This window comes from Oreochromis aureus, linkage group 13 (genome assembly GCF_013358895.1).
Source record: "Oreochromis aureus strain Israel breed Guangdong linkage group 13, ZZ_aureus, whole genome shotgun sequence".
NCBI classification, from domain to species: domain Eukaryota; kingdom Metazoa; phylum Chordata; class Actinopteri; order Cichliformes; family Cichlidae; genus Oreochromis; species Oreochromis aureus.
This window is the reverse complement of record NC_052954.1, coordinates 30,027,168-30,052,174: the sequence shown is the minus strand read 5'-3', so window position 1 is coordinate 30,052,174 and position 25,007 is coordinate 30,027,168. Positions and strand designations below refer to the sequence as shown.

Here is a 25,007-nt window from a genome sequence, read left to right as displayed (position 1 = left end):
TATAGGAAACTTTGATAGGGTTTGCAAGATTAAAGAACCAAATCAAAAGACTGAGCCCCCGGATTTTGGTACAAATTTCTGCTCCAGTTCTTTTATTCCTAGCTTTGGGATGCAGCTAATACTGGATGCTAGGACGTTTTCTAATATTACAAGGTAAAATGAAGCATTAAAATGACATATGAACAGGTCAGAGAGGATATGTTCAGAGGATTTATGGTGGGGCAGGTTTGAATATAGATAGATATGAAGATGATGGGACAGACAGAAAGAAAAAAGGAAGGAAGGAAGAAGGGAGGGAGGAAAGGAAGGGCGTATTAAGAAGAGTAATCAGCAGCAAAATCTTAGTGTCTGACTGCTCATACTGTGTTGTAACTTTCACAGACATGCTCACAGCAAGTTATTACTACAGTGGCATTTTAGCTGAGTGTTTTACACAATGAGGGTGCCTTCAGACCAACAAAATAATGCTTTGAAAATTAAATGCTGTCGAAAGACACCTCCAAACTACACATGGGAAACAGTATCGGCTTTCAGACAGTTTAACACTCTACTCTTCACTTGTTAAAATTGGCTAAGATATGACTGACCTCTTTCACTCGCTCCCTCATTATCTATTCATCATAAATACTCAAGCAACAAAGGCTCATCCCACACAAACAGACCCACTACTCTTTTTTTCCTCCCACACACACAAAGCATTGGTGTAAAACTTGAGCAAGAGTCAGTTAACATTAGTAAATGTGTCTTATATAACTGAGCCTATTGCAATAAGAAGCAGATGTAGTATCAATGTGGGCACTGAAGTTATTTTCCCCCCACGTCAGTTTAGCTTCCGCATGAGTTTACTAGTTTACTCTATTTTTATTTTACTGAATTATTATGTGTGCTGATGTTTATTCATCAGCACACTAATGGCTCATAATTCTACAGACATCCCAGTCTAAAGCCTCCTCATAATTTCTGCCTTGGAAATTTTAAAACAATCAAAAAATGATTTCTAGTTTTTTTATATTAGTTAACTAAAATGCATTTTGTTTGTTTTTTTACTTCTGATCTAGTCTTGGTTTTTAAGTGTGCTTGTAGTCAACTGTAATAGCCTTAGGGCACTTTAACCACAAAGGGGGCAATAACATGCCAGTAGGGTGTGTTTTTGATGCTTTTGGGTGTATTCTGGTATGAAACTTTAAGGCTATGGTCAAAAAAGGTCAATTTTGCTTAGTTTAATTTGTAACTGAACAAAGTGAGCAGGAAGCACCTGCATGACAGCCATAAAAAGAGCTGGTGAGATTCTGATCCTCTAAATATGAAGGAAAGGAGATCAGCATGGCCCTTGTCACCTCCTTTTAGCAGAGGATAAAGCATCCTGTATCAAAGGAAAAGAGATAATACCATGCCATAATTCATAGCAATGCACTATCCAGCAATCAATCATTATGATTGTGAAACAAAGCTGATGGGGTAAACATTAATTAAGTTGGTTTTTCTTTTAATTTCATAACCTCCTGATATGTTATCAGCCGTGTTATACCAACTAGGAAAATTACGAAACGCAGGCTGTTGTGATAAAATCTGCTTCTTAGGAAGTTTCTGCCTTGCTTCAAAGAACTCTATGCATTTTTAGCATGTTCAAATCTTTACAGTTAACTAAAGGGTTGGCATAATTCATTTTTGCATCATTTCTGTCCAATACTGCATATTCAACCTTAAGGTTTAACTTTAATTAATATTACTTCAGGCTCAGAAAGCTTTAATAAAGGCAGGAGTTACACTGGGTCATCTCTCCAGCAGTGTCAACTCAATGAGACACTACATTTCACTCTATAAGCCATTTATTCCTACGTATTGAACACTGAAAAGCAAAGGGGGGCAAAGTATCTCAGATAAGGTTCTTGTAATTCATCTTTGGGGCATTATACTGTCACCACAGCAGACCACATCAAGTTATTAAGGAGATTTTTATAAGCGCAGCCAGACTCTCTTCTCTTTCCCCAACTCCTTATAAATTATCTTTCAGGAGAGGGCTAAAGCCCTTTTCTCAACGTGATCAGGAAAATGCAGCCCTGAAATTTCTCTATACAGACCCCAATTTCCTCAAGAGGCTTTACTTTTTCCAGGCTGCCATTTAACCAGATGAATAAGAAAAAATTTTAATAACTTGCCTGGTTAAATAAATGGCAGGTACAAACTGGTATTATGTGAAAGTAAGGCTTTACCCTAGCCTAGCTTAGTTTCAGCTGATATCTCTCTATTACAGCACACAGCCGTTTTGGCTATGAAGTCATGCTGATGGTTTCTAAATGATCTCTTGATAGCTTTATTTAACTTAGTATTTTTTAGCTCCTTTTAAGCACATAATTTTACATTAAGTGCCTTTAAAGATTAACATTAACACATGAAAAGCTTATTGGACAGATGTCAAACTGCATAGCATTTATGCAGTCAAGCAAAACGCCTGCTGGATACAGCTAGGGTGCAAATGAAACCATTCGTTTATCAATGACTAGCATATATATAAAAGATTAAATTCTGGTTGTATCATAAATATTTGTTCGATAATCAGTTGAAAATAACAACCGAACAAATGTCCAATTAACCGACTTTACTCGTTACTTTCGCTTCATTTTTTTTTTTTTTTTCCACAATTAGTTTACCCAGCTAAACTAGGTACATGCCAGCTAGGTCTGGAAAAAAAGCATCGAGTTCGGTTGTGTATATGTCAGTGACTGGGGTGAACTAACAGGCTGCCTGCAGCCGGAGTTTGGTGTTTTAGTGCTTCGTGTTTTGGCTCTTGGTGGAGAGAGACGACGCCCGACTCCTAGCTTCATTAGCAGTGGTTAGCTTAGCTAGCAGCCGCCGCCATTATAGCAGCCAACGACGGCAGCTAGCTCCCACCACTAACGCAGGCCCAGGGATTTAAGGGGCTTGTTTGGCTGTTTTGGTTCCTTTTGTTCATGGCGCTACCTATTACAATCAACTCCCATTTTCATTAATCTAACCGGAAATCAGTTCACGTCGTAAATCCAATGGCCAGCTTTACCGCAAGCTAACGCGACAGCTAGTGGCTAGCTGTGCCCACAACCTCCTTCCAGGGATACCAAAGGGATAACGTAAGTGTCGTTTGACGCACATAAACACGCAGTTAGTAAAATAATAATAATGCCTAATGTCTAAAATGAGACCTAAAAATCTTCTAACTGCTCTTGCCGTGAGAGTAGCAATCAGTGCTAGCTAATCCCATATATCTCCCTGATGTTAATTTGGGATGTCCGTAAAAAAAAAAAAAAAAAAAATCTGTTCAAAGACTTGTATGCGATCAGTGGGGGGCACAGCCTTGCGTGTGTGTGTGCGAACCTTTTTGATATTGTAAACACGGGTCAGCATCCCGATGCCTCTGTCGTTGAGGATGGTGAGTTTTTCTGCCAGTTTCTGCTGGCTGGGCTGGATCACTCCCCGAGACATCTTCTCCTCGCTGTTCGCCTAAATCGCCAAAGCAATCCAGTAAAAATTCCACAAATCTCCGCAGTCTTTGTTCGGTAAAAATAGGGAAGAAATGGAAACTGTGATTTATGTCGTTATTAGATTAAATTTCGCCCATGTTCTACCAGCTTCCTGTACTCCACCCCACCGTCTCCCTGCCTGTTTTTCTTTTTTTTCCTTCCCTGGATGAGGAGTTGTCCTGGTTTTCACAACGAGGCTGGCTAATGCTGCGTTCACGGACCCTCGTTAATTTTTTATATTAAACACTTGGTGTATACTTCCAGATGATGCTAAGATTTTTTTTTATAACAGAAGTTGGCAAATTCATTTGGTACACCAGCTAAACATTAACAGCTTATAACAAAGTAGTTTAAATAAGTAGAATAGGGGTCTATCACACCAACCGTCTGTATGTTCCCTTCCCTGGACTCTTCCTTTTTTCTTCCTGTTTGGCAGCTCTATCTTCAACATCCTTTATCCATTATATCCACTGCTCCTCCTCTGTACATATCAAAACCATCTCATCCTTGCCTTTCTAACTTTGTCTCCAAACCCTTCAACCTGAGCTGTCCCTGAGATGTACTCGTTTAAAAAAACAAACAAACAAAAGATCCTGACCATCCTGGTCACACCCAATAAAAATCTTAGCATCTTCAACTCTGCCACCTCCAGCTCAACCTCCTGTCCTTTTTGTTTGTGCCATCATCTCCTAATCATACGTCATAGCAGGTTTCACTATCACTACCTCTGCCCCTTGCAGTTATTAAAAAATAAGTAGAAGAGTATATGACTCAATAAAATCAAATAGAATATGACTGGGCAAAAAACTTAATAAGATGAAAAATAGTTTGAAATCAAAATAAATACAATAAACAGGGATAAAAATATTAAGTAGAAGTATAATTTTCTAACAGTGAAACCAGGCATTTAAAAATCTAACAAATTTACTATTTTATTTTGAGCATTTGAACGCATCACACTGTGACGTAGCTTCCGATTCAGCTGTCAGTCGCAGCTTTCCTTTCTCACAGATTGTTTCGTTTTTTAAATTTTTTTTATCTTGTATTAAAAAAATAAAGCTGTGATAATGTGAGATTCTATTGCAGCGATGGCATAAAGCCATTTTAAGGCAGCAGCGGTCTAATCTTTTGCGGAAATTTGATTGAATCCAGTCCATTTAAAACTAGGTTAGTGCAAAAATAGAGAAACTAACGTGTGATGTGTTTACATTCAGACATCAGCTTCACTTGTTACAGACATCAGTGCCTTCCCCCTTTTAGTTTAACATTTCTTGTGGCATACACACTTTTAGCCCAGTTTGTGTAACTATACATTACCAATACTTAACAAATCAATTACAAACTTAATGCTTCAGCTAAATATACGTTTGTATGTTTCAGGCGAGTCCTGTAAACTTTGTTGTGATGCATTCACTGGCTCAGGAGATCCACGGCTTCGCGAAAGACCGACTGAAGAAACAGTGCACGCGTGTTACCACAGTGACAGGCAAAAAGCTGCTGGAGAGGAGGAGTGATGGAGGAGAGGGAGATGTGGAGCAGGTTGAAGAGCTGGAGGAGGGAAATGGGTGTGGATTTGTAGAAGATAACAGCCTGGACCTCCAAGTTGGTGTCGTCAGACCGTTCCTCCTGCTGGGTAATCGCTGTAGCACCATTCTTACAAATGCTTTTTTTTCAGTGCTAATCCCACCACATGATTGCACTATTCTAGAACCAGATCGATATATCTGTTGGGCATTATTAGCAGTTGGCCTATTGGCCTATCACACGTATATCTGCATATAGATTGCCTGATATGCACCAATATTTTCACAAAACGTAACACAGAAATCTCTCATCGCTGTCTGCTGATTACACAGAGTGTCAGCAGTTTTGCATTTTGAATATTAAAGCATGCAAATCTATTTTAGTAACCCTCAACAGAAAACAGTGAATCTGGGAATATGCATGGTTCAACAGAAATTGATCTGGGTCTAACAAGTAAAGTAGCTGCAGAAGTGTTGTAAACCTGTATTCGTTCTCATGGCTGGCAGGGGGCAAAAAGAATTCAAGTTGTCTAGAAGTCTATGGAAAAACAGCCCTACTTCTCACTTTTTCTGTGAGCTCAGTAAACCCTTTCCTGATGGGTTTGTGGTCTCAATCACTAGGTTCAAGACTCATTTAATAGAGCATGATGGTCATTTTCTAAATTGTCATCCAGTTTAGCGTAAAATTAGTGATAAAACAGGGTATTTGGCTATCTTGTGATTTGTAAGTCAATATCATGTCAAGCATAATTGCTCAGTTTTCTCAGTCGAATTCACCTATTGGCTTCTGAGTCTTAAAAGAGTCTAGTCTGGGGCACCGGTTGAGATCTCTGGAATGAGCAGGCGACCATATGCCGCATGGCTGAGAGCGGATGACCCGGGTTCGAGTCCAACCCGCGGCCCTTTGCCGCATGTCTTCCCCTCTCTCTCTCCCCCCATATACACACACACACAACAGTAAAAAAAACAAAAGTAAGATTGGGATTTTACAAGAGCATAGTGCAAATTCCATTAATAAATAATATGTACACTATAAATCAAAGAAGCACCTGCAGGATGGTATAATACAGAAATATGTGTGTGGAACTTTATGCCTGCCAGGCGTGTTCACATATCACAGAAAGAAAAGTTATTGCACAGTTTCACAGAGAAGGGTAGGAATGATTTGCTAATGCGTTCTTTAGGGCAGCGGGGTTGAATAACTCTGAGTCATGTGGCTCTGTTGTAACTGACAAGTTATTGTACGAGCATGCAGCGTCCCTCAGTTTTCACACATGAACAAACAATTTGAGGACAATAAGCGCCAGATATTTTCCACACTTCTCCTTTGTCACATCTAACACTCGGGAGAAAGTAGTCCACTTCAGAAGCATATGCACTTCCGGAAGTACTCTTTGTGTAGTTTACATGGAGAAGCTGCCTGGACAGAGCATGCAGGATGCATGTCACCTACTCTCTAATGGTACATTTACTGGAATATTACCCATGCTTTTCACACAGTGATACAACTGGACAGCACACAGGCTTTTCATAGCAGGATTCAATATACAGTCAATGGTATAACATGGACACAAATAAGAAGTTGATTTGTGTTTGTATGATCAAACTTCTTCATCAGTCGAATCTAAGAAAAATGCTCAAACATTTTGGTGATTTTGCCCCAAAACAAGATTTTAAAAAGCTTTTTTTTACATGGACATTTTACCTCTACCACCATCTTTACTGTTGCTGAACCTTCCCACAGATTTAAATTCAGGACTCTTATAATGTCTCTGTGCAGATCCAGTTACTGTGGCAATGACTTAACATTATTAATTCCCAATAATGGATAAATCATTGTTGTTATTTTCAATTTGTCCAAAGATAAATGTTGATTTGGCCGTATAGCTGGAGGATGCAGCTTTCCACATGTCAGTATGCATCCATCCTGAAGCGTCCTTGAGCTTGACATTGAATTCCCACCCTGCTCTGAGGTTGCTGTTCACATCTGTAACTAACGCTGCACTTTGACCTCACTGCGAGAAACAATCAACGAGAATATTTCTCAGCAGGGATCAATAAAATATTACACCTGTCTGGCTCAACAGAGGTGACTCTCTTCCATACAGTGATCCATGCGCTTCAAACACTAAAACCTGTTTTCATTCCCCAAAGTACCTCAGTGGTCACATCAACCTGTTATCACACTGTACAGGATGACAGGGCATGTGTTAATAGTTCTCTGATATTTTTGTAACTGCCTCTCTGTTTTTTTCAGTGCTCTTGTGACAGATTTTCATTGTATATTCTGTAAATAGAGTACAGTACAGCTCTGTCAGGCTGGAGGCAAGTTCCTCTCTGAAGGCTTTGTGCAGACTCCCTCAGTTGTCTTTGGCTTGATGCTGTGATATTGCTAATATTTATAATGTGTTGCTGTCCTCTGGCTACAATCCAGTGACAGTTATTATATTTTGACATACACATAAATATCATCCAATTTAAACCAGCTCCTATATCTCCACAATATCGGTTAAAAAAAGCAAACAAAAAAAACATTTTACGATTTTATATTTCTTGCAAAGTGTCAAGTCATGGAAATGACATTCGTTCCCCCTTTTAGATGCGTTTAATATGAAGCTATAGCCAAAGAAGAGTCCTAGTATAATAGTGTGCCTGGCTCCATCCTAAAATTAAAATAAACTACCTACTAAAAGTCTTTCAAAGCGTTCCAACTTACAGGTTTGGGTGTTTTTCATTTAACCCAAATGTCTCTAGCGCTGTAGAAACTTTGTTGGGCTTCTATTTTTAACGTGTAGAAAGGCTAACCGCATCCCCCTGTTTCCAGTCTTTATGCTAAGCTAACTAGCTGGTGCTTAATATTTTTGATCTTTCAAGCAAATACAATGTTGAACTGATTTGTGTTTGACTGAGGGTAATAAAACATATAGGAAATATCTCATATGAGCAACTTTGGAATCTTGAAACAGAACATTTTACTTTAAATAATTCAATAAATGCAATTTATTATTATTATTCTTATTAGTAGTAGTAGTAGAATTAGTAGAATTAGTAGTAGTAGTATTACAGCCACTGGCTTAAACTAACATTATTTTTCTTCGACTGTGGCCTTAAACATCTTTTGAAAAGAAACGCCCAAAAAAGTCTTCAGGAAAAATCCCTCACACACATGCTGTAGGAGAAATTCCCTTCCCTTTATCTGGAGACCTAAAAATGACCGTGTGTAGTGTATCTGATCCATGGAGGCAAAGAAGATTGCTCCTCTTCTAGCTTTTGAGAGACAGGATGGAGATAAAAATATAAAAAATAGCAATCGATTAAGACACATTTTTACCAAATCTCATTATTTATAGAATAAAAATTGACTCTTTTTTCCCATTATTGATTCAAATGCATCTACAACAACATCTGCAGGCAAGAGCAGAGACGTTGTTCTCTGTGTGTGTGCGGGGTATTCATTGTGATGATCTTCAGTATTTTTTCATGGTACATGTCGCTCAAAGGGAGGATTCTCCCTTACCAATTAAAAACACAGATACAATTTTCACTGATAAGCAGCAACGTGTAATAATGATATACAAAAATAACTAAATGGAAATGCAGTGAAAATCAATAGAAGTATCGACTTAATTTCAAGGTTTTGGGGCAAAGTTTGCCAACTAAAAAATGAAAGTGGCAAAACCTCAGTCACACAGGCCTGGAGACCAGTTGGTGATGCTCTGGCACCCTCAGTTGCTATGGGGGAAATGTACAGTGATGAAAGAAAGTATTTCTCTCCTTCCTGACTTCCTTGTTTTTTGTCATATTTGTCACACTAGAATGTTTCAGGCCATCAAACAAATTTTAATATTAGACACTGATAACCAGAGTAAATACAAAATACATTTTGTCAATGATGATTTCATTTATTGCAGTTCTGCGTTCTTTTGTGACCTCCTGGATGAGTTGTGAGCACGCTCTTGTTGTAATCTTCATAGGCCGACTTCTCCTGGGAAGGTTCACCATCAGTTTTCTCCTTGAAATGGCTTTGTCACCCGTTCCAGACTGATAGATCACTTTGGTTCTCATCTGTTCTTGAGTTTCTTTAGCCAGTGGCATGTTGTGTTGCTTTGAGTTCACAGACAACTCTCTAGGTCTGCATAAATGAGGCTTTAGCGATTGATTTTGCGGTGGTGGCCAAAAACCAGCTGCATTACACATTTTAACCTCGCAACTGGTGGTTTTCAACTTGCCTCTAAGGCTATATGACTGGGGCCTAACTTTAATGTGTCTTCATCCCCTGTGCAGTAATTGTTACAACAGAAACAGTAACAACTAAACACTGTTTTTGAACCCTCTCATGTTGGGAAGCTCTCTCCATTAATTTGATACTCACTTTAATTTTACTTTTGGTTTCTGTGATTCTACCACTTCACCTTATCCCTTCCCTTTTAACAACAGAGCTTGTTTTCTTTTGGCGGATTGTATCCACCGTTACTTTGTTTCCACTTTCCACCATGTCAGCTACGTGGGGAAAACTACAGAAAATAAAAGTGCTTTCCTCTTCTCGGTGAGAGCCAGTCTAATTGTTGACCACATTAATATTCAGTTGGCTATTATACTGTGCAATAATAATAATTTATTATAAGTTAAAGCAAAAACATGTCTACCTCTGCTTTAATAACACCAGCACATTGAGTCTATTGATTTTCTAATAACATCTGCCACACACCACTAAAAATATGATGGACATCTGTCTACTCTTCTTTAGCATACTCGCTGAACAAGGTCCCCTGTCAGACTCTTATTTAAAAAGTGCTCTAAAAATCCTGGCATCCTTTCACAGAAGTGTCACTGTAAATCGTCTTCTTCTATACTGATGAGACATATGGGCCGGAGCAGGCTTATTTCCAAACACATGCTCAGTCCTTTGGCTTTAGATGTGCATCTCAACACCATGAGTTTGGCATTACGTAAAAGTGGATTGGCTAATGCAAAGAGTGCAAATGTTGCTACTTTGAAGACAGCAAGCTGAGAATCCACCCTGGAAAGTCTGGAGGAAGTGCTTCCATCATATTCTGCTTCCTGCCCATATGTCTCCCTCACATAATTACCCAGCTCCTGCTACTCAAGACTTCCACTGCTGTCTTCATGAGGAGTTATTTGACAAATGGAAAGAGATCATTGCTCTATTTTAACTGTCTCCCTGCGTGATTTCCTTTCTCAGTTGAAACTGGAGTGCTGTTGCTTTTTTCTTTTTTTTTTAACTTTATTGCCTGCAAAACAATAAGCATGGTCAAGGACATTGAGGAGACACAAAACAAATACAAGACAAACAAGACTGAATCATTATATCTATACCTGCTTGTGTCCCACAATGTCTGAGCAGGGGGTTGCATCAGAAGGGGTGGGAAGGTGGTGGAAAAAATGCCAAAGTAATCATTCTTACCACCTCCATCACGGCTACAAGTAATGATAATAAATCAGTCGGGGTAAGTAGTGTGTTAGTCCCTGCCACTGGCAGAGAGGCAGGGACAGGGCACCGCCTGGGGCTGTAGAATGGCAAGGGCGGCAGAATATCTTTTTTTAATTAAAGATTATCTTTATTAAAATCACCCCTGTGTGGTTAACACCATATTTTCCACTTGCTGTCATTTGTGTGGAGATATTTTAATTTATTCTCTCTGATTTTGGTCCTTTTTTGAATCAACTTCAGAGCTCTGTAGGAAGAGGCTGGCCCAGGGGGTTTGCTCCCTTTCAAAACCAGACCCTGAGGAATGAGCCAGTTTAATAGGGACAGAATTCTTTCACTGCCTTCACTTCAGCAGGTTTTGTAAGTGTTCCTCATAAAGGCTTCCCTCATATGCTGATTGTCTGATTTGGTTTGCTTTAGAAAGCTAGCTGTGATTTCTTTCTTGCTTTGGTCTTAGTTCACCCTGGAGTAATTTGCTTTCAGTTATTCTCACATCCTTCTTATGCTTGTGTGCAGACTTTCATAAACCCAACAGCATTTGATGTAATATGTCAGTGGAATGTTCACTGGTTAAAAGACTGACTTGTACTGGAAAGGGTAAAGCCACTGCCTTGATCACTACCCTTTCCTCGGCTCCAGCTCTGTGAAAGGGGCTAACATCCTACCTGCCCCTTCTCCTACAGTTCCTCTGACCATGATAAAAAATGTATGCATGACGATCTACAAAACTCAGAAATGGCACTACAAAAATATTTTTTAAACGAATGTGTGTATTTCCTGTGGCATACGCAAAGGAACAAAGAAGCAACACCACCACAAACACAAAGTAGCCCACATTTCACATACATGCATGTGCTATCACCACTGGTAAAGATAGGGCCACTAGTGACGTGTAGACTGACTACATTTACTCAAGTACTTTACAGTACTTGTATTTCCAGGTCATTCTACTTAACAGTTTTTGGATGCAAATACTGTATTTTGTTCTTCATACCATTATTTTCAAGCTTTAAATAATTACTATTTTGCTAATTTTAAAGTATAAATCTGCTGATATACAATTCTCTGTTATTATAGTTGAAAGTTTCAGGCAATATACAGTAATTAATATACATACATAGTAATTAAAATCATCTCCTACTGCAACATTAAAGTAATATACACATTCATGAATCCATTACCATGATATACAAATAAAGTAATGCAAACAGTCACAGTACATACATTGTATGTGATTGCCAAAACTTTTGTAGTATTCCATTTACTTATGTAAAGTATCTAAATATTTGGTTTCCCAATTAGCAAAATGAGTTTCAATGCTTTTCAATTATCAGGCTTGCTCATTGTGTTATTTCGCATGTAACTCCATATAGATGACTCCACAGCGCTGCTTATAAGCTTAAATATACGCAGTGATTTCTTGAGCGATTTTCAGTTTCTGACTAAATATTCAAATGTCCCATGATGCACCCTGACTTGTTCTCTGTCCCTCTCCGTGTTCAGTTGATGAACATGATCAGTTCCATTTATTTTAGATACAGTAAGGTGATTTAGATGGGGACAAGTGAGCAGCAGCTATAATAAAGTAACAATTAAAAGAGTTTGTGAGTGGGAGAATGATAGTGAATATATATCTGCTAATTTATGTATATGTATAGAATAATAATAATAATAATGATGATAATGATAATGCAGTTTTCCACCTACACTCTATGCTGCATTATTTCTTTCCAAATTTTGCTGATGAAGGTTTGTTGTCATGAAAATGTCTCTTCTCGCAAAAAGAATCATGCACTTCCTTCTCTGCAGTGACAGATAACTCTGAATAACTACTGTATTTCAGCAGTTTTTAAGCCTAGTCGAGTGTGACTACATACACAAATCATCTGATTCCTATCCCAGATTTTTTCTGTAGCTTTAAGCCGTTTTACTCTTGGTTTTTGCTGACTGATATCTTCCCCGCTTGGTATTGCGGCTGTTCAAAAAGGGTTTTGTGTCTGCATGTTTTCTTACGAAGTGATATTGTTGCTGATATCCTTCAGCTTTTGCTTTCCCTACAAAACTTGGCACCGCTTTAAAACATCCTCATATCGATAGGGTCAAAGGTATCCTTTTCATGAGATAGTGGCTGTTTCCTGGTCTGTTTGATCATCTGTAATCTATTAAATGCCAGAAAATACCTTGCCATGTTTCCCCACAGCCCAAAGTCACTTCTTTAGGTCATTCAGTCACAGTGTCTGGCATTGGTTTTAGTTGTGAAAATTCAAGTTTTACTCAAAAAAGCAGCATCCCAGTAAAGAAATATGACTAAATGGTACATTTTACTTCTCAGAGGTGTAAATAAACACGGTGTGCTGAAAATATGTCTATTATTAAATTGGTTTAAGCAGTTTTACGGCTGAGGAATTATCATCATGCTACAAGAAGCTTTATTTAAACACACTTGGTAGGCAGATGCATGCCCCATCTGTCTGCCTTCTTATCGAGTTGTTTCTGTCTTTTCAGGCTCTCAGGATGCAGCCCACGACATTGACACCCTGCAGAGATATAAGGTCAGTACAGAGGGATCAATAGGGCGGGCATGCCCTTGCTTTGTTGTGATAGCATGTGTAGTGACATGAGATTAGAGGCAGCTATGTAGCTGAGCTTTCCTGTGGGTCAGCAGCAGCCAGCGAATAGCCAGAGGAGCTTCATGACTCATGCAGTGACAGTTTAGCACAGTAGAGGGAGTAAATGATTACAGTAAGTCTCAGTGCTGCTCCTACACATCAGTGAAATGTGACTAGTCCTTCTCTGCAGTGGCTGCTCCCAGGCATGGGCATATTGCTGCCTGTGCAGTCTCAGGATGATGAATTGGAGAGATTTCGAATACCTTCACTTCCTGTTTCTAGGATGAAACCTTGGCTGTCTAAATTCAGGTTTTCTTAGATAGCTATTAAACTCAGGAGATTTGACAGCCTGCCCAAAGGCACTTTATAAAAACCTACTCTTACCAGTAGAACAATGCCTTTAAACACTGCAGTGGAGTATTTTGTTGGTAAATCTCACATTGAGACTGGCAGAATGTCAGATCTACTCAATGTAAAACGGACATATTATAGATATGATGTTACAGAGAGTAGAACGTCCATTTCCCAACCCAGCAAGAGTATACTGGAAAGCAGATTTGGTTAAAAAGTGAATGGTGAAGAGTAGTCTTATTTTTAGAACTCCTATGGACAATCATGAGATAACCTACAGATTCCTACTTTTAGTCAGGAGGCAGCTTTGGAAACCTCGGCACAAACCATCCATTAACCGGTTAGAACCCTAAGTCACACGTTGATGTATATAAATGACAGAAGCGTGTTTTGTCGAACTGTTGCCATCCTCCAATAGTTTGTATGTCTGTACTAGATGCTGGGTTGATCAAATATCAATAAAACTAAAGACACACTCTAAAAATGTCATATTTTGATGTAATCTGTTTTTAAAGGCCTAGTTGCTCCAGGCAGGTTTAGCCAAAGAAAACAGCACCCAGTAGACGCCTGGTGCTTAGTTGGTTTCCTGTAGTCGTGGTTTTGATAGTGATCAACTCTCTGGTTGTCTGGATTATTGCAGGCACATTTTCTACTGCTTGAACTCTACTGCATTTGCCTTTCTATTCACTTTTCCATCTACAAAAACTCCCATGTGGATGTCAAAAGCCAGACATTTAGCATGCAGACACAATTATATTATTTATCATCATCGTGCCTTATGTCATTTCCTTTATTTTGAAATAAAGGCAGCAACTACAGGAAAGAAGTTAGCCTTCTACATTAATTGTGGTTTGTCAAAAGTGCCTTTTATCCACCAAGGAATATCTGTAATAATGAAAAAATTATTATGTATCTAATCGGAACATACAGGGATATTTTAAAAACTCAATGAATTAACACTGATTACTATGTTTCTTATTACCTTGTGTGGCAAGACTCAAAATTTCTCTAAAACGAGGCTCACTTTCACTTTTAGCCAACATTACTTAACTAGGAGGAATAAGTACATCTGTTGGGACTATTTACAGCTACAGATTTATATATATTAAGTGTGGAAGTATTTACTGTAGCAGCAGGACAGAAAATAAACTACACTGTGTGTGTTTGATATGTTTTTAATACTTTTTAGGCAATAATATAGCTCTGTGGCATACCGGAATGAGATTTATCAGACTTTGATACACACACAATACTTCCAAGAAGGATCATTTCACTGTTGGTTTTGGCCTTTAATGGGATTTGTTGTCAATAATAAAAAATATAGTGTAACGCCTAACTTGTCTCTTAACGTGGAAGAGGATGTTAGATGATACAAGTAGTCTAAAAGCAGAGCACATTAGTGCGACGCTGAGATGTAACGGAGGAGAGAATTTAGCCCTCTGAGGTAAGCTAAATTTAAGTGAGAGTAGACAGATACTGCAAAATGAATTGGAGCCATCTGTCTTCTTCCCTGCCTACACTCGCTCCCTCTTGCTTCCCTCACCCTTTCCTCTCCATCTCTCTCCCCTTTCCTTCTTTCTCCCAGTGCCTCTGCCCTCTCTCAGTCACATTCAGCTTGTGTCATGTCATCAATATGGCTGACAGAATATCTCTCTTACTCTTCTGTCAAGGCAAAAAGAGCTTTTAAAGCAAGTCAATGCTCAGGGGTCATTTGCTCAAGGAGTTTCATGTCTCTGCACCCACTCCCTCTTCCCCATGTCCCCTCTGTCAGGTATCTCATGTGCTAAATGTTGCATATGGAGTCGATAACCTGTTCCCAGATAAGATGGTCTATAAGACGCTTCAGATCCTGGACCTCCCAGAAACCGAGATCACTTCCTATTTCGAGGAGTGCAGCTCCTTCATAGATCAGACTCGGGAACAGGTACGTACACACAATTACAATAAAGTCATCCACTTCTCTACCTGGATGGCAGTTATAGAGGCAGAGTTCTGCAGAGATGATGTTCTTTGCAGGCCAACCCAGAGGCTGGCATTGCTTTGGTTCAACTGCCAATAAAATGAACTGAAGCTGTCCATAAACATGATTATTACAGAAATAAGCCCTATGGGATGTAAAGTTTTTTGACACTTACACTTTGTGTTCAGCAAGATGAACTCCACAAATTTCTCCAATATCTTTTTGAAGCATAAAATGCAATCGCAAGACATGAAAGACTGATGTTAGGCTAAAAGGCATGACATTAATGCATTTAATGTCACGCTTTTAATAACTTTAAATGTCTGCAGCCTTTATTATCCACAAACTTTATATCAGACATCTAATCAAAAATCCCTTTTAAGAAAACTTTAAAAAGCTGTTGTTTTTTATCAATACGTATGTGCATTTTCTTTCATGTGAATTTAAAACTTTAATCTAGATCTAAAATCTGAGTTATTCTGGGAATATTACCCCTACTCCCCTTGCCCCTTAATTCTTTATTCCATGTACTTAACATAAGTGGTCCAAGGCGGGAGGGCTGGTGAATTATCAACAGGATCACAGATACCTGTGTATCTGCAGACTGGTCACAGTGCCCACCCATGCTGCTAGTGTCCATCGCCAACGGAAATGGTTTCTAATGATGACGTTAATAGTCAATTGTGTATCCTTTTTTGCTTCAACAAGTGTCGCACATCATCTGAGCTTTCCCTACCCATTTTTCTTTTGCCAATATCTCAAGCTTCTTCAGATTTGATGGACATTGGTCTTCAGTTTACCTCAACTATTTTCAGTGGGATACAAGTCAGGATTGTGCAGGTCGGTCAGTAGCATTCACCTTGGAGTTCACCAGGTGCATGTTTTGGGTAGATTATGTTGATTTTTGATTAAATTATTCCTAAATTGTGAAAAAGAACTTGGAAGATGAAGGGTGATGAAACAGACCCAATTTTTCTGCAGACTGCTTGAAGTTTTCTTTCAAAATCTCCACATATTCTTCTTTCTTTATGTTTTCTTCCATCTTGATGAGATTCCCAGTTCCAGATGCACTGAAGCATCCCCACAGCATAATACTTCCACCACCATATTTCACTGTGGGGATAGTGTTACTAGGGTCTTACGCCTCTTCCTTCTTTCTCCAAACATAAGAGCTCTAGTTTTGTCTCATCTGACTAAAGGGCGCGCTTCCAGTAAGCATAATCTTTCTCCAGGTTATCGTTAGCATATTTCAGTCTGGCTTGAAGTGCAGAAGTGGAGTTTTGTTGGTCTGCTGCCTTGCAGTCGATTCCTGTGAAGGGTTCTAGTGATTGTCTTCTCTGTGACTACAATCCCTGATTTGCCTAAGTCATTCACTAGTCTTGGCAGTTGTTCTGGGGTCTTTAGACACATCTTTCACCAGTTTTCATTCCAGAGTCTTTGGAATCTTTTGCTTCTTACCTCTGTCAGGCTTGTTCTGTTCTGTGTGGCTGTCTTTGAATTTCGTGATGATACTTCTCACTCCTGTTCTTGGCACTTGGAAATGCTGTGATAACTTTGTATATCCATCTCCTCCTTTGTGAGCATCAATAATTCTTTTTCTCAAGTCTAAGCTGATTTCTTTTGTTTTTGGCAAGGTGCTTTCTCAAGTGACAACTCAAACCCTTGCTGAAGTTTTTATACTGTGAGTACAATGAAAGTTTTAACTTGATTTTAAAAGCTTTGAGCGTTACAAAGTTCAACCACATCATTGCACAGCAGAGGTTTGTTCTGTGGCTCAATAAAAAGGTCAGTTTATCAGGGGGGTAATAATATTCACCCGGGTAATTTTTGTTGTTGTAATTGTGTGAAAATAAAACTAACTGATGTTTTCCAAGAAAAATTAAAAAAAAAATAGTATGCTTAGAAATGCTCTGTTAAAAAATTTGGACAAAAACTTTAGATTTCATGTTACAGGACATCTCACCCACAATCAATTCCTGCTCATTAAAATAGCACAATTCATTACGCACGTGCGTCAATGATGCAGCAGTTGGTCGTCTATAGTTGGTACAAAACACTGCAGCAAAGCTCTTCACAAACCCATCGAACACATTACTCCAGTCCTCGCAGAATTACCCTGGCTTCCCATTCCTACAGAATCCAATTTAGGATTTTATTGATTGCTTTTAAACCACTACATGGTATGGCTCCACTTAATATCTCAGAACTCTTAACCCCCTGTTTCTGCGCCCGAACCCTTCAGATCAGGGAATCAATGGCTGCTACAGATTCCACAGTCCAAGCTTAAAATGAAGGGGATCCACATTGTTGCTGTTTTAGTTGCACCGCTGTTGAACGAGCTTCCTCTTATTATTAGATCAGATAATAAATAAGATTTATTATTTTAGCATCTGTATTATCAAGTAGACGATCAGTCCGTGTGTATTACCGCCTGCCTGAACACTGGTGTCTATGTACATGCCTTTTGCGACTCTTGTGGCCTCTCTGAGCTTGATAATGCAACTATTCTGCAAACCTAAATTACAAATGATTTCAGGAACATGACAAGACACCCATGGTGTCGACTTGGCTTCGCTATTTCGCAGGTCTCAAACCCCACCTTGCAACCTAGAGGAATTAAAGGATGTGATGCTAATGTCTTGGTGCCTGACAGCTTCAGAGGTCTGTGGAGTTCATGCCTTGACAGGTCAGAGCTGATTTGGTAGGCAGAGGGAAAGATGCACAGTATTAAGCAGGTGGTTTTAATGTTGTGGCTGATTGGTACATATAGAGGACAGAGACAAACTCACCAGCTTTTATGGTTTTGCCAGATTAAATGAAAATGAAAAACAACACCAACATAAAAAAAAGAAAATCTGATCTATTTAAAACTCCTGCATCTACCTTCCCTGAGGAGATTCATGCAGCCTGAAAATGCCTTCTTTCATATCTGCTGGCTAATTTAACATGTCAGTGTGCACACACAGCTATTCTGCTGCCTCACTCTGATGCATTTACACACATCTACAGGAGGCAGTTATCTGCAACTCAGCACAAAGGTGAGGTAGCAACCCTGATTACCTTTTAAAAGCCTATGCTGGGGTCATCTAATGTAGTCTGCAAAGTAAAATTTTCTGTGCTTTAACTCAATTTTCTCCTCAGTGATTTTACATGTTGTATGAAATACTTTTTAAGGGATTATTTCCTGGCACAGACTTGCATCTCTTTCTGCTTGTGTGTGTGTGTGTGTGTGTGTGTGTGTGGTGTGTGTGTGTGTCTGGAGATTGACCGTAAGCAGAACATAATGTGATGTGAGCGCTGATATGAAAACACTCAACTGGAGCGCAATGAAATAACAGCAAAACAAGAAACACTGACAAAACCAAATTAAGTCTCTGTGTTTGCTGTGATGGATTATGTAGCTCAGGCAATTTTCAGTCTGCAGAAGTTTTCTGTAGTTTTCTTTTGTAAAGAAGGAAAACAAGACCTAATATGTAACAATGCTGACTGAAGACACCAGCACAGATATTATAAAAGGGCAGATCAACCATTTTGAAAGATGGAAACTTATAAAAGAGGGTCTTATACAGCACAATACAGATATTGTTCTGTGTGCACTTCAATAAATTGTATTTTTCCCAGTGGAACTGCTGGATATTGTTATTTTTTTTTTTTTTAAAAAGAAAGCACTCTGATGGCATGCCACTTGCAGCAAGATCATTTAAATATCCTCTCCTTCCTGGGTACTGATGGACAGTAAAAATCAAAACTGCACTCACACGTTCAGTTCCACTTAATTTCAGCCTGAAAAGAGACTTCATTCTGCGACGGGAGACTTCGCTGTGAATAAAAGAGACAAAAAAGTGTCAATACACTGAGCTTCAGAAGTGAGCCGTGGGCCTGCACGCATTGTCTAAAGATGTGGCTAGACTTTTAAAAAAATATTTCCAGCCAGGCACTTTAGGCAGTAAAATAATTACATCAACATTAATATTTATCACAGTGCAAAGTTTTGACACATTCTCACACAGTCTCAGACGCAGATTTACTCTCTCTCAACTTGCTCTGCATCATCCATCTAATGCTGCTTCAGGAACATTAAAGAATCAGAAAATAACAGGTACAAAATACAGTGAAATTTATCTTTAAGCTTTAATAAATAGCATAAAAACATATTTATTCACCTTTACCTACGACTGGTATGTGGCCACACAGAAAGCTCACTTTGTGCGCTAATATTAAGAGATATCATCCGATGAAAGTCTTTAAGCAAAACTGATGTGAATCTAAGTTTTATTTATACCATTCAAATTGTGTTTAAAATTCTCTTTTAGTAGACGGATTTCTTCTTTAGAGACAAAGTGATCTTTGTGAACTTAGAGACACCCTGATACTTCAGTGTAATGCTTTTTACTTACTTCTGTTTTACTGAAGTGGGAGTAGAAACCTCAGCCATACGGTCATGTGAAAAAGAAAGCACACCCTCTTTCATTTCTAATGTTTTACATGTTAGGACATAATAAAAAAATAATTAGATCCTTTGCAGAAGAATGATCTTGTTCATTGTGGAATAATGGACTTTGGAAATGGCCTTAAAGCCCTTCCCAGATTGATGGGCAGCAACAGTTGCTTCTTCAACATCCGATGTCTGTCCTCCTTTGCATCGTGTTAACACACACGACAATGCTGCAGATGAAACGTGCATTTATAGAGGTGGTCACACTTTCTGATCATCAGTTTATCAGGTGCATCTGATTACCTGCAACTGACTGCTATTCATCCTTTTAATTCCCAGGGAAGCTTAAAACCAAAGTGTGCACCTCAAGCCAATTGAAATGCTGTGACGGGACAAAGAACAGTGGGCCAAAATTGTTCCACAAAAAGTCCTAGAGAAAACAATGACTTCAAGTAATGGTGATAAAGATGGTCTTATTTTTTCGCACACTCCTGCATTTTGGCATCCGCATAGATTTTTGTTAAATGAATACAGTGTAAAGTACTAAGTCTTGTTGTTCATATGAGATTGTTTGTCACTGTCAGCAGGAGCTGACTGTGTCTTGAGTGAATAGTGGGACCCAATTGCAGACACGGAAGGAGACGGAACTGTGTTTCAAACAAAAGGCGAGCTGTTTATTCAGGCTGATTAAACATGAGTACAAAAATAAAGCAAAAAGCGAACAGGGGCAAAAACTAAAGTAAAACCTAAACTGGGGAAATTAAACTGTGGTCACTATAATTCAACTATGATAACTATGACAATAGACATGAACATGATTCTGACCAGGAACGTGCGAGAAACTGTGATAAGGAAGAAAAAAAACAAGAACACGACCTGAGCAGAATAATGAAGTACATGGAACTTGATGTGACGTGATGGGAGGAAACACAGACAACCTGACAAACACTGAATGAAAACGCAGACTAAATACACACAGGAGGTGTTAAGGGGAAGTGGAAACACATGAGGAAACAGCTGACACAAATTAACATAACAACGTCACAGGGGAAGAGTAAAACTAAACACATTGAACAAAGAAACACAAGACTTTCAAAATAAAACAGGAAACATGTAGAGACTTAGGTATGACAACACAGGCATGACAACATGAAACACGCAGACAAGAAACACATGAGAGTCCTTCCTGAGAGTCCTCAGGAAGTACAAGCTGAACTCCAACCTGCTGCTGACATTCTACCGCTCGTCCATTTAGAGCCTGCTAACCTACTGCATCACGGTATGGTACGGCAGCTGCACCAAGGCAGATAGAGTGAGGCTTCAGAGTGTGGTCAAGACAGCGCAAAAGATCATCGGCTGCCCTCTCCCCTCCCTGATGGACATTTATTCCTCCCGCTGCCTCAGCAGAGCAGCAAACATTATCAAGGACAGCTCCCACCCTGGCTTCAACATGTTCAGCCTGCTTCCCTCAGGGAAGCGCTACAGGTGCATCAGCACAAAAACCCACAGACTCAAAAACAGTTTCTTCCCCAAAGCGATAACCACCCTGAACTCACACATGCACCGTTAACACAGCCCCCCACTTTCCACTTCCTCTATGGACCACCACTATTTATACCAATTCTATGTGCAATAACTGTATATACATAACACTATTTATACCAATTCCATGTGCAATAACTCAACTGTACATACATAACACTATTTATTACATATTACTTACGGCTTGTAAATTGTACATTTTATATATATATATACATCTTCTTCCCTATGTTAATACTGTCCATATGTATATAGCGCTGCAGAACTGTACCCCCTCTCCCCGCCCCCCCTCCCCCAGAATGTTTACAGTGAGTAGGAGATGCTCTGTATCTCATTGTACAACTGTATAGTGACAATAAAGGCATTCTATTCTATTCTATTCTATTCTATTCTATTCTATTCTATTCTATTCTATTCTATGACATACTGACACAGAAGACAAGAATAGACTGGAAACCTAAACTAGAATAAAACTAAGAAGAATAAGAACTCAAAATGCTCGGTCACAGTTCGAGCACCTGACGTTGTTTCTACTTTTAAGACTTGCTAAGAAACAGATAATTTTTTTGAATAACTGTGTACTCGTTTTCATGGTTTTTAAATGCCTTAAAGCTTCAAAATGACCTTGTAAATGGCTAAATGGTTGTTAGAAACTGCAACCAATTTTATGTTTACAGTGTTATATATTTTCTTAGGAATTTTAATTTACCATGAGGACAGGTTGTGATTGAAGTTGAGATGTGAAATCCTGACTTTTCTTAATGTTTACTGTCTGTTTTTGGTCTTACAGTCACATTCTCTTTCCACAGGGCGGTGTGCTGCTGGTCCACTGTAACGCTGGTGTGTCCCGCTCTTCCTCCATCGTGATTGGGTATCTGATGCTAAGGGAGGGGCTTTCATTTGATGATGCATACAGCCAGGTTAAGCTGGCGAGGCCATCGATTCGCCCAAACCCCGGCTTTTATCAGCAGTTACAGAAATACAAATCCTAAGGGACTAAAAGTCTGTTTTTTGCTTTTAAAACTGTGTGACAAAATCAAAATTATAACTGGAGCACTAATGGGAAGTCTTTGCCCTGTGATAACATCACAAACATTTTTATGTGGGAACTATTTTCTTTCTACTCAATTACACTCACCAACCATTTCACTTTCCAGGAGATAGTATTCAGCTACTTCTAATGACGCTCATGCTTGTGACAGGGTGACGGGTGTCCTACTGTGTTGAGCTGCAGTGTTAGCTAGCTGCATGCTTGTTTAGGTTGGCAGATGTAGAAAACAGAAACAAGATAGTTCCTTTATAAAGAGACAAGGCCTGCGTAACCAGGCCAATATTTCTGGAAAGAGACATCGCTGCCGAGTGTTTTAAGTCTTCATTAAAACACCATATGGCAACTGCCATTTAATTCCATTATAGCAAGAAACAGCAGACATTTCTGTAGTCAGTATCTCCCAAACTGTTTGACTCACACTAAAACAGTCTGAAAAGACAAATATGTCTACAGGGCAGAGGAAGAACATGTGCATTTGATTTTGCATGCGGCTCCCCTTGAAACATTGCAGTTTTGATTTTTATGTAAATGAATCTGCCAATAAGTAATAAACATTTGCATGCCTAGTGCTAGTAAGTGTGTTATTTTTAAACTTCGGCATTGTCTCTTTGTAATACAGTTGAAAAAATATGGTTAAAGCTCTACTGGGAAATTGACTTACTATTTGATTTGTTAATGTTAGACACAGCTATTTGCTTTGCAGTATAGATTGTCTTCTAATTAAAGACGCACCGGTTTTCCTGAGGTACTACTTGATACCTTTCTCAACTACACAAACAAGTACACCATCAATTATAATGATTGCCCTCACTGCAGCGTTGTCTCTATCAATTTCACAACTTTGCAAAGTTGATGCGCTAACCCCGCTCTCCTGAAATAATTAGCTTGTAATTAGCTTGTTAGATAATGAGGGAGAATCCAGTTGGCTCGCATGCTAATCGACAAATACCGCTGGGGTGAGCTCCTAACACTGCAAACACACAGCACACAAAGGTATTATATCCTAATGTTCACCGTTTGAATGGCTATAAAGGCTACAGGCCAGATGTGTGTTTGTTGTTCAGCTGGCTGAGAAGGTTTACAACGGATTATTGTTACAGATTCATGTCCAGAGTGTTGAAATTACCTCAGTGTAGTTTAAATATAATATAATATTTGTAAGACAACTTATTCAGCAATGTTAGGGAGTTCAAACTAACACAAAAGCAAGTGAATATGCCCCTATCACTGCTTTATTTCCTTCACTATTTCACAGATTTCTCTAGTTTTAAAAAGTAATTTTTAAGGTTAGACTATTAGCTCAGAGCACTGAGGTAGATTGAGTTCTAAGGGTGGTAATCTCAATGTCTCGGTCCACCGCTGCGGTCCAGAATGAAGTATCTGAATGGGTATTGGATGGATGGGAGTGAGACTGCACCCAAAGGAGGAATCCTAATTACCTGAATGCTTGCTTGGCTTTTTCCTCTAGCGTTGCACTGAGGTTTGCATTTATGGTTTAGCATAAAATGTTGACAACTGTTAAGAGTTACCATTATATTCTCTTAACTTTTAATTCAGCAGCATCATCAGGTCACGGTGTGTAAGAGTAAGGTATCATTTGTTGATCCCTGCGGGGAAACTCATTTACTGCATTTAACCGTATTATATTAGCAGCAGTGGGCAGCCATTGTACAGTTTCTGAGGACATAATCCAGCTGTAAGTCAGTGTTTTAATCAAGAGCACAGTGACAGGACCTAATGTAGCATGTTTTTCATAGTGAAGCTCAGAGCTCACAGGGAAAACCCGCACAAGCACAGGGAGAAGATACCAGCTCCAAACAAAAGTGCTCCAAATAGAGTTTGTGCAGACTCATGATCCTGTAACATTTCCTCAGCAGACCGATTAATGTCTACTGGAGGGGTTAAAGGCTTCTTTTTAGTTATTGTTATTATTAAGTTAGGGGTGGTTAGAGGTGGGCAGATGGATCCAAATATCGAACGTATCAATAACATTGCTGGTTTTGGTATCACATGAATATAAGTGCGATAGGATTGATACTTTGCTTCTTTCCTCAACGTTCAGTATGTAGCCCACCGAATTATGTACAAGTCATTATTTTTGGGGAAATTAAAAAATATAGGTCAAACATGCACTGTGAAAAATGTCTGAAACTTGTTGTGTTGATTATGATGTCTGTTTTATTTATAACCTAAACAGAAGTAGACCCAAAGTGACCCAAAGACACATTCCAGGTCTCCAAAAAACCCATTTTCAGAATATGAGAAAAACTGAAAGGTGTATTGCTAGGTTGACCTGTTATTGTGAAAAGTAAAAATCACCGTGATTAATGACCATTAAAATGTGCACAGATATAGCAAATTAAAGCTCATAAATCATCACATGCCTTTATAGATTTAAAAGTATTGGCATCTGCATGGGTTTGGTATTCCCATACTCTGGTACCAACACTAGGTCAACATTTCTGTTTTTTAGTGAGCAATGAACTCATTTTTGGACTGCCATAATTTTACTTGTTATGCATTGTAATAATAAACTGTGCATAAAACATTGATATAGGTGTTAATGTGATGTGTTTAGAATCTTATTTTA

General features: G+C 38.9%; 2 protein-coding genes across 4 annotated transcripts in view; one reads left to right on the top strand and one right to left on the bottom strand.

Annotated features, from left to right (window-relative positions):
- The window catches only part of nckap1 (NCK-associated protein 1), a 39,535-nt gene extending 35,845 nt beyond the window's left edge, over nucleotides 1-3,690 (bottom strand). For both annotated transcript variants that reach the window (XM_031726656.2, XM_031726657.2), the window contains exon 1: nucleotides 3,352-3,690. In XM_031726656.2, coding sequence (XP_031582516.1) covers nucleotides 3,352-3,459 — 108 coding nt within the window. In that variant the 5' untranslated portion in view covers nucleotides 3,460-3,690. The remainder of the gene's footprint in view (nucleotides 1-3,351) is intronic.
- On the top strand, nucleotides 2,668-24,913 carry LOC116309931 (dual specificity protein phosphatase 19-like). Of its 2 annotated transcripts, none has more exons than XM_031726658.2 (5): nucleotides 2,668-3,107; nucleotides 4,878-5,130; nucleotides 12,975-13,021; nucleotides 15,201-15,353; nucleotides 22,176-24,913. In XM_031726658.2, the coding sequence occupies exons 2-5, from the start codon at nucleotides 4,902-4,904 to the stop codon at nucleotides 22,356-22,358; spliced, it is 612 nt and encodes a 203-aa protein (XP_031582518.1). In that variant the 5' UTR covers nucleotides 2,668-3,107; nucleotides 4,878-4,901; the 3' UTR covers nucleotides 22,359-24,913. The 2 variants fall into 2 exon arrangements, with proteins under 2 accessions (XP_031582518.1, XP_039477935.1); XM_039622001.1 differs by lacking the exon at nucleotides 2,668-3,107 and adding an exon at nucleotides 4,477-4,664.
- Nucleotides 24,914-25,007: the final 94 nt, after the last annotated feature.

Bases quoted from the DNA above. Each gene is read 5' to 3' on its own strand.
- LOC116309931 (XM_031726658.2), top strand. From the start codon at position 4,902: ATGCATTCACTGGCTCAGGAGATCCACGGCTTCGCGAAAGACCGACTG. The intron at 5,131-12,974 runs GTAATCGCTGTA...CTGTCTTTTCAG, and splicing joins CAGACCGTTCCTCCTGCTGG to GCTCTCAGGATGCAGCCCAC. The intron at 15,354-22,175 runs GTACGTACACAC...CTCTTTCCACAG, and splicing joins TAGATCAGACTCGGGAACAG to GGCGGTGTGCTGCTGGTCCA.